General features: G+C 38.2%; 1 protein-coding gene across 1 annotated transcript; it reads left to right on the top strand.

The window, feature by feature from the left end:
* The first annotated feature begins 4205 nt into the window (after window positions 1-4205).
* Window positions 4206-6128, top strand: LOC149549251 (G-type lectin S-receptor-like serine/threonine-protein kinase At5g24080). Its single transcript, XM_089794293.1, has one exon. It carries the CDS (start codon window positions 4206-4208, stop codon window positions 6126-6128), a length of 1923 nt encoding a protein of 640 aa, XP_089650419.1.
* Window positions 6129-10226: the final 4098 nt, after the last annotated feature.

Here is a 10226-nt window from a genome sequence, read left to right as displayed (position 1 = left end):
TACAACATAGGAATCTTCTACACACATGTGAAACTTTGTCATTCTTATCCATTCATCTAGAATGTTGGATAAGGTGCTTAGTTGTCTTATCTTCTGGTTGTTTCTAGAGACATTCTAGGTGCTTCTTGAGAGGCCTTTATATATAGGCACTCCTAGTCTGTTGAACATCACATTCTGAACAGAGCAATGTATTCGAACATAATCTGATTAATTGATCATATCCATTTTTGGTCTACCATGTGCTTGTGTTTGAGTTCTTAGTTCTTGGGTGAATTTTTCCCTTAGGCAAATTCTTACATGGTATCATAGCAACTTGGAGATTTTCTCAATACATAGCTGTTCGAGACCATGCTTGCTTCATCACCTCAGCCCGAATCCAGAGTGTTGCAAAAATTAGGAGCGTCTAGAGCCAGATCTAACCTCGCCATTGCGTCCAAAATGTTGAATCGGTGAAAATCGGCTACAAAGCTGCCTACTCGAGGCCAAAGTTGATTGTGAGGCAATTTTTTTGCAAACTAGCACTTGAAGGACCGATTTGCAAAATTGGTATGATCATTTTAGATCTATACATTTAATTTTCAGATCTACATTTTTTTTCATCTGTATCTCTGCTTTAATTTAGGATCTACATTATTTTTCGAAATTTTTTTGGCCATAGGACCATAGGAGAGATTTTTTGTAGGTGAAGATTGAAGCTTGTTGGTGCAAATCTGATATTTGCATCACATTCAAAAGGTCCAAAAAACCCTAGATCAGATTTTGTTTCATCCAAATCAGACATCTGAGGCAAAATCTAGAGCCATTTATTTTTTGGAGGTGTGGCAGCGATTCAGAAAAAATAACAACAGTAGCGATTTTCAAACAATGATATCTTCCTCATATGGACTCCTTTTTGCAAGCAATTTTTTTTTTGTTTTGGGGTAGGATTTCATGATCTAAACATTGGTGCAGGTGGTTTGAGATCTCTATTTTTAAATTTTTTTGCAACTCCAAAATTTCAAATTTTGCCACTTAAAATGCTTGGTATGGGCTCATCTGGACTCCAAATTAGGTTCCATTTTTTTTTTGAAAGTGCATTTTTTTGTCTACTTTTTAGATTTGCAATCACATTATAGGTTTTGTAGACAGAAATACTACTTTCAAAAATATGCCCTAAATTGGCAAGTGGCTTTCAAGTGCCAGCAACATCTTTTTCGAGGGGGTTTCTTTGATTTTTTTGGAGGTTTCTTTGATTGGTCCATCATGGAAGAGTCAGATTTGATTTACTTGAACCCAGATAACTATAAGGAATGGAGTCAACTTATGGTCAAATATCTCTTTCAGCACAATGTACTGCCATTGCGCCAGATCTTGAGTATAGTATTGATCAAGTTGACCTCCTTATTCCTACTCTTTATTGCTATATGGAGTATAAAGTTCTAAAAAATATGTTTAAAATTAAGTCATCTGATCCAATTGTTTTATGGATGTATCTTTGGGAGCATTATGGAGATCCAACTATTCCTCCATTCCTAGAAGATCTTCTTCCACTAGTTGCAACTGACTCCTCTTTAGATGAGATCACACCTCTAGCTCCTATTGCTCCTACTGATCCTATTTCAGCCACAGATGCTTCGAAATTAGTGCAGCAAGATACTTTATGTCATCCTACTCTACCTTCATGTAAAGACTTCCTCTCAGACATTGCACAGTTGTTCGTGGAGTCTCACATTGAAGATGTGGGAGATATTCTTGATGACATTCATCTTCTTTTTGAGGCGAATACTTCATCCTTTGCCACAGTGATAGATTCATGTAATTCAACACTGCAGGGTACTCATGGTCTTCCAGGTGATGATTTCTTGCCAGACATTTCAGTTCTATTCTTGGAGTCACACACAGTAGACATGTGAGACTTTTATGATGATTTCTCGCTTCTCTTTATTGATGAGTCTTCTACAATTGTTGCGAGGGCCCACTTTGACTCTCAAGTCCATGCTCTACATGATCAATCCTTCCAAATTAGTGTGATTGTGGATTCTTCTTTATAGTGTCTGCAGGAGGTCTCTTCATCAGTTAAGAAGACTATTGGTTTCCTGAGACAGGTTCTACCACACTCCTTGTTTGATCTGCACTTCTCTTCAATAGTTTTGGAGGAAGCCATCATCACTATCAACACAAGGACTTTTGAACAAGTTTTAGAAATACCAGTCATCATAGAGATTCCTTCTCCATCCAAGGGGCACATCTCACAGGTACCCTTGCCTTTGTTTCTTCCAAAGGGGAGGAACATCATATAGAAGTCATGGATCAGCTTCTACATTGGAGCATTTCTCACTGATCAACATACTACTTTTAGTGGGGGGGGGACTATCTCATCTCCTTCTTCTCCTTTTTGGGGGGGACATTTCCCTCTTAAGAGGTTTTGTCCTTCTCCATTCTTTCTTGTATATACATGGATGTATATCGTAATGGGGGGGTCTTGATTACTCCATCCATCGATGCATCCTTATTTATCTCTCTTTTTGGGGGAAGGTTTTTCCCATGAGGTTTTCCCTCTTTCCCCGCTTTATGGGAGATTTGTATTTTCATTATGTACATGGGTACCTAACATGGCCTAGTAGCCGAGACCCATTCTGCATCTTCATCCTAGTTTCGTAAGCTTAAGGGCATTCCCCTAAGTTGCACTTAAGGGAGGGTGTTGGTGTAAATAAGTATTTACTTATTACACTTACTTCCGTTTACTTAGGTTTATGCATTATTTAATTATTTTTATTTTTGAGACACTTAGGAATTTGCACACCTTTTTGAGTTGTTATGTAGACATCACAGGAGTTCGCACCTCTTTTAAGCACATGGTGTCTACAACACAGGAATCTTCTACACACATGTGACACTTTGTCATTCTTATCCATTCATCTAGAATGTTGGATAATGTGCTTAGTTGTCTTATCTTCTAGTTGTTTCTAGAGACATTCTAGGTGCTTCTTGAGAGGCCTTTATATACAAGCACTCCTAATGTGTTGAACATCACATTCTGAATAGAGCAATGTATTCAGACATACTTTGATTAATTGATCATATCCATTTTTGGTCTACTGTGTGCTTGTGTTTGAGTTCTTAGTTCATGGGTGAATTTTGCCCTTAGGAAAATTCTTACAATAAAAAATGAATAATAAATAATCTAGGCTTTGATTGATTAAAATTATTTTTTAAATTACTATTACGCTCCTCGCCCCTTCTTCACCCATGGAACCCCATGCCTAAATACATAAGCCCCCTCTTCTTTGCCCCCTCCTACCTTCTCTCTATGTTTTCATACCAGTACTTACCACTGTCCACAATACCATCCCCTTCTTCCATGTGGGTAGCCAGAGTCTCATTTGATTTGTCCATGAAGGTCCTTGCTTTGATCATTAGGATTATGACTCTGGGCATCTTGAAATCCTTTTACAATCAAATGTCATGGTGAGGTGGTAGTGGAGTGTACATTAATGCGATGAACATTGTAAAATTGCTTTGATCATTAGGATTATGACTTTGGCATCTTGGAAGCCTTTTACAATCAAATGCCATGGTGAGATGGTAGTGGGGTGTACATTAAGGCGATGAACATTGTAAAATTGGATGGGTTAGATGATTTCAATGGCTATCCACCAATATTGACAACTAGCAACTGTCCATCATTCAAAAGAGCTTGTTCATATCTACTATGGAAACACCATCAAAGGGCCCTTCATCTACTAGTGAAATTGAAAGGCTCACAAAGAAACCATAGGAATCAAGTCTTATTGATTGCAAGACACTTGACATGTAAAAGAGATGAAGCCAGAATTGTGACTTAAGCATAAAAAGATACCCTCACTTTATTATTTTTGTCCTTTCTAGTCCTTCGAGATTAAACTCTGCATTGTAAACCAAGTCAGCATAAAAAGATATCCTTACTTTATTATTTTTGTCGTTACCAGTCCTTCGAGATTAAGCTCTTGATTGTAAACCAAGCCGGCTATGCATAGACGCGTCCGCAGCTCGACGATTGTCCACTACATTCAAAACCTTGACAATCGATTTCATCAATTTTCAAAACGTTGTTTCTGCGATAGAAGCGAGGCAAACCAACTTGTTTCTATCGAATTATTCCTAGTAATCCCCGAGGTGAATTATTCTTCATTTTATAGAGAAGCATGCAAGACTGAATTTGATTTAGTGAATCATTCGTCAGAAGCATGCAAATTGTTTGCATTGTTATATCATGTCTACTTGCACTTGCAGAGGGGAGTGGCTCGCTGAATCAAAGGAGTGAACTGTATGTCAATGGAACAATCATGGGCGTCAATGAAACTCTGGTTTCTGATAATGGCAAGTACAAAGTGGCCTTTTGGAATAGCGATGGATCGTCTGATCATTACTTGACTATATCGCTGAACGTCAACGTTAAGGAGACTGACTCTATAATGTGGGCTGTGCCGAATCCATGCCCAAAACGAACTTGTAAGCTGGTCCTCCGTCGTCAAAGAGGGTTGGGCATTCAGGGAAGCAACTGGACAAGCGGCACAAAGGGAAAGCAATATGCACACGTGGCCAGAATCACAGATGAAGGCAACTTTGTCGTGCTTGCCACAAATGCAGATCGCCTTTGGGAGTCGTTTGATCATCCTACAAATACTCTTCTTCCTGGACAAAAGTTTAAACTAAGCCATACCCTCTTTGGATGGGCTTCTCCAGACTCCCCGACGACTGTGAAGCACGGGTTTTCTCTTCGAATGGATGAAGCCTTTGGCATTGCTCTGTCTGCAAATCCAAATATTGCAGCTGGTTTGAAAGCTTGGCTTATGCAAGGTATTTACTTTTCAATAAAAGCATCTGCGTGCGAGGGATGCTTGTATGCTCAACTTGATCGCAATGGAAGGTTCAATCTTGTTCAAGAAGGCCCTCACCCTCGGGTCCTTGCATACTGGAACAACCTCTATCATGGGAATACATCTCTTCTCCACAAGGTGTTCATGAACGGTATTGGAATTCCTGGCATGTACAGCTGGGATGGGAACAGCTGGCTGCCTTCTTGGGATTCCACCTTTACTTTATCTCTCCAAGAATCTGTGGATCCACGTCCCAAGCGAAGAAGAAAGCACAAACCGATTAGACTTTCTGCATTCCTGTTTGCTGTAGGAGTTTCTATATTGGGTGTTGTGCTGTGGAGGATATTGAAGAATCGAAGTCGAGAGGCGATGTCATCGCCCATCCCTGAATGCAATGGTCCTCGAAGAATGAGGTACAATGCTCTCAAAAGAGCGACTAGAAACTTCTCAGACAAGCTCGGCGCAGGAGGGTCTGGATCTGTTTACAAAGGGAAGCTGAGAGACAATACACCTGTGGCCGTGAAGGTGCTGGAGAGATCAAGGAAGGGCGAGAGGGAGTTTGAAGCAGAGGTGAAGACGATGGGCTGCATACACCATGTAAACCTGGTACGCCTCATCGGCTTCTGCAGCGAGGGAGACCATCGGAGAGTGTTGGTGTACGAGTACATGGGGAATGGGTCTCTGGACAAGCACCTCTTCAGCACCTCTTCGACATCTGTCCTTCCATGGTCTACACGCTTCAACATCGCTCTTGGCATCGCCAAAGGAATGAATTACTGCCATGACTACTGTCGATCGCGAATTGTGCACTGTGATTTGAAGCCCCAGAATGTCCTTCTTGATGCCCAATTGGTTCCCAAGGTATCAGACTTTGGGCTGGCAAAATTGATGTCGAGGGAACAAAGCAGCACTCTGACTGTTTTAAGAGGAACGAGGGGATATCTGGCACCGGAGTGGATAAGCGATTTGCCCATCACTGTGAAAGCGGATGCGTACAGCTATGGCCAAATGTTGTTGGAGCTCGTCACCGGAAGGAAAAGCTTCAATCCCATGGAAATCCCGGCTAAGCAATATTATCCAGACTGGCTGTTCAAAGAGATGGTGGCTGGAAATTTTGTGGGCATGTCAGATCCAAGGCTGGGCAGCGAGGTGGATCTGGAACAAGTAGAAGTGTTGGTGAAGGTGGCATTTCTGTGTATTCAAGGGAACAGTTTGTCGAGGCCTTCCATGGAAGAAGTGGTGGGAATGATAGAAGGGTCCATGGATGTACCAATGCCCTCAGGTCTCTAAGGTAAATCTCTTATGAAAGAAGCAAATATGTTAGACTGCATGTATTAGCGGAATCGATTATACGTAGAGGAAAATCTTAGATCAAAAGTACTTGGTTTGTAAGGTCTTCGTATAATCGCTTCTTAGCAATATATTTCGCCTTACCACATCAAACTTATTCGTGGCAACCGTTAATCAAAGTAAGGAGCATCGATGTTGAGTTATTTGATGAAGAAAGAGATCACTGTTCAATTTAAATCCCGATCAGCTATGCATCCTTTCGGGTTAAGATAGTACATTTGTGGATAAGCTTTCGTGTAAGAGTTCTATGGTTTCGCACTAGGGTATGGGTATTGCTTTTAAGATTTGTAAGGCTTCATGAATGCCTTAAAATTTAATTATGTTAACATTTAAAAAAAAAAATTGTCATTAAATTCTACTGATTATAAAAGAACGACTACATTAGTAATAGAAATGACAAAATTAAAACTAAGCAGACTTGTGACTCACATTAATAAATTTGTATATATACATAATTTTAACATTATTATAGTACCTAATATTAATATTTGAAAATACATATTGATAAAGATAGATATGAACCAAAAATGTAGGAGGAGAAACAAAGGTAATTACATACTTTTTCAAAAAAAATAAAAATAAGATAGTTAAGGAAATGAGAGTGGAGGAACTATAGAAAAAAGGGGAAATCAAAACAAAACTAGAACACTCCATCATCAATAAGGTCACAACATAGCCATCATAACTTAAATGTGCTATTACATTATATTAAATACTATGAAATTAATTAATTAATATCAATTATAGTTTTTAAAAATCTTGATTCTATTTATAAAATAATATACTTGAGGGCATGTTGTGTTGGTATCAATAATCAATAATAACTTTATCTTGTGCAAATAGTTTATAGGGGGCTACCTAATATCTATGTTCTAAAAAATGCATATAGATTTATTTACAAGTAAAAAATTTAACAGTGTTAGAAACCAAAAATACCTCCTTTAAAAACTATTTAATTTTCCTAAAATATTTTTTTCTAGCATAAAAAGCTAAAATAAAAGAGAGTTTATATTAAACAAAATATCAAATTTATCTTTTGTATTGAGTAAAATATTGTATTGGATTTGTAAGGACCCATATATTTTGCACTTTTTTTTCATGAACATAATTTATATGTGAGGATGCATGGATGATAAACTTCATGTGAGTTGAGGATTCGATCTTGTACTTAAAGGGCTCGAGTTCCCACACACACAAATATATATATAATGGTCCTTTATTAGGGGACTACATAAGGTAAAATTTGGTCTAATCAATGATTGTGGAGTTCATGTTACATATATGTAAGGTGGTAGGAATTATACATTCACTCTTAATCTCCATGAGATCACCAATTCTCTATTTCCAAATAAAGTTATAATGCTTGGAACAAAATGGTATTGTCATAGATTATACAACCTTACACTTTCATACTTTATTTTGTGCTCTTGCTTTAGTATGTCCCCTTTTATGTCCTTTTTAGGCAATCTCTACCTTATCTCATCCAAATTATTATCATATATTCATAAGGGGACCTAACCCAATATTTTACATGTATGTCTCTATAACCACCTTTAGTTTTTGTTTTTTCCTTTTTAAGGTTGACTATGGCTTGTCGTGTCATAATCCTAATGGACTAGAGTTCCTAGCATCATAGTCTTTCCAAAACATGCCCAATTTGTGATATGTCAGTGTCATTGTACATTCCATGAAATATTAGATCTTGATATTTTAATATGACAATCATATGTTAGCCAAAAAGAAACATGTACCATAATAACACTAGATAAGGGCATCATTCCTAATTCATTTGAACATCTATTCAAGAGAAAGTGTTCCTTCTCTTAAGGGTTGATTTCAGTATAGGTAGCATCAATCTACAGGAGGAACATCTAAGGGATATCAAGATAGATCTACCTTTAGGGGTTCTTCAAAATAGCTAAAGCAGTCTTTATGTACTCTTTTTCATATGAAGAAATGTACATTAAATTCTATCAAGTCCCTTAATTTGAATTACAGAACCCTATTTATGCTAAGATGGAAGAGCTCCAAGGGGGTGTGTTGGAAGGGAATAAAAAGGTGAAGGAGGGGAATTTAGAAAATAATGACACAAGGATTGAGGAGTTGAAGGTGAGAATGGATAAAATGGAAAATTCAGTTAGAGGTGTCATCAAAATTTGTCAAGAGATCATGTTAGCCTCAATGGATTGCTTGAACATGCTAGTGGGTAAATTGGATGAAGAGACAAGGGCTATGCCAATTTTGGACTTGGAAGTGACAAATCCTAAAGGGTAGGCTACTGGCCCAAGGAGATGCATGAGGTCTAGAATGAAGAAGAGATGGTGATTAAACTCCCTTTGGACATGGTGGAGATTAAGAGTACACCTCATAAAATGAAATGAACTCAAGGAGGAACTGGCAACAACTGTTAAGGAGTTGGCCTGGCCCTTAGTGTCTTGGTAGTTTTTACTTTTTTTCCTACTTTAGTGATCTTTTGCTGGCTAGGTTAGTGATCTTTAGTTGTTGTTTGCTAGGTTTTGGTTGTGGAGCTACTAGTTCTATCCAACTCTGATCCTTTAGGGGGCTTGATTTCTATATCTTTGTAAGAATTTTATAGGGTTTCAAATCCCCTTAAATCCCACTTTTGCCTATTAATCAAAAACATCAATCTACTAAATGTTGTCTTTAGGACTCAAATCTAATTTCTTGGTTCAAGCTCTAGACTGAGCCAAACTACATTGCCCACTTTGCCCCCAGTTTCTTGAGCTTGTCTAGGACTCTATTTGAACTATAGGAGGGCTCAGACAAAAGCTCACTTGTAATTATATTATTTTCATTCACAACTTGTATATTTCCTATTATAGGGGTCTGAATTCTTTTATTAGTCTTCAATTGGAAGTGAGGTGTATAACCCAACTTCAATCATAATTTTTGTGGTAGGAAACCATATTTATCTCTAACTATAAGTTTTCACAATTCATTTATGTGCAATTGAATTGCTTATGGACTCTATTATATATATTTTTATTTTAACCAAAGTTTTAAATCACATTCTATGATCCATCATCGAGAGGTTAGAAAGGAAATAAAGTAACACTAATTAAAGAAAACAGAAAATACAAGGAAAAAAATTCCTCTGAGTATATTCAAGTTAAAATTTAAACCTGAATTATACGGCGTACATAACTAGAGGAATGCCGATAAAAAAGAGAATCGCTGCAATGAATATTGCATAAACCCTATGTCATATGACGATAACAGACATAATAAAAAAAACCTTCAAATTACGAGATGACAGAATGAAACGCAGATATCTATGCTGGTCTAAGGATTTCCGCGAATCATCGACAATGTTTATACAGCGCTATGAACAATGTTCTGCCATCGAAACTAGACGATGAAGACAACTGCTTATTACATTAACAGATCCTAACAGTTGTCCAAGAAAAACATTTCTTTATCCATCTAATTATAGAGGAACTCCAAAAGGATATAATCCCCTTTCTGATTAATCTCCCAGATTTGTAGTTACAGTACAATGAAAAAGAAAACATCTCTGCGATCAGACAATGAAGGTGCAGCTTCACTTTCTCTTCTCTCTAGTTTTTCTTCTGAGAATGGAGGCAACGAAGGGAAGTGAGTTCATCAGGGTTGGGGATCAACTGGGTCTGAACCAAAGCTTGGCCTCTAAAAATGGGTTTCTGGAGTCCTTCAGGATCGAGAGATTACTATTTGAGCATCTGATATGCTGCCATTCCTTTGGATGAGGAAGCTATAATACGGACAGCAATAACTCCTTGCGCTGAACACTCATGCAGCCTCGAGCTCAGTTCTAGAAAAGGCCTGGTCATCCATGGTACCAACTGGACCAGCTCTGCAAATGTAACAGGGTTAGATGTTGGGTGATGCGACGTGCTCCCCTGCCCACAGGTGGTTAATTATGTGGTGTTCCATGTTCACTAACAGTCATGGCTTTTGGTGCAACGGCAAATGGGCCCTACAATTGGTATCAGAGCCTGGTTTTGGCCTGGTCATGGGTTCAAATCTCCCCGGTGCCAT

Source organism: Cupressus sempervirens, chromosome 7 (genome assembly GCF_028749045.1).
Source record: "Cupressus sempervirens isolate cs-2001-9-10 chromosome 7, ASM2874904v1, whole genome shotgun sequence".
NCBI lineage: Eukaryota > Viridiplantae > Streptophyta > Pinopsida > Cupressales > Cupressaceae > Cupressus > Cupressus sempervirens.
This window is presented reverse-complemented; position numbering and strand designations above follow the sequence as displayed.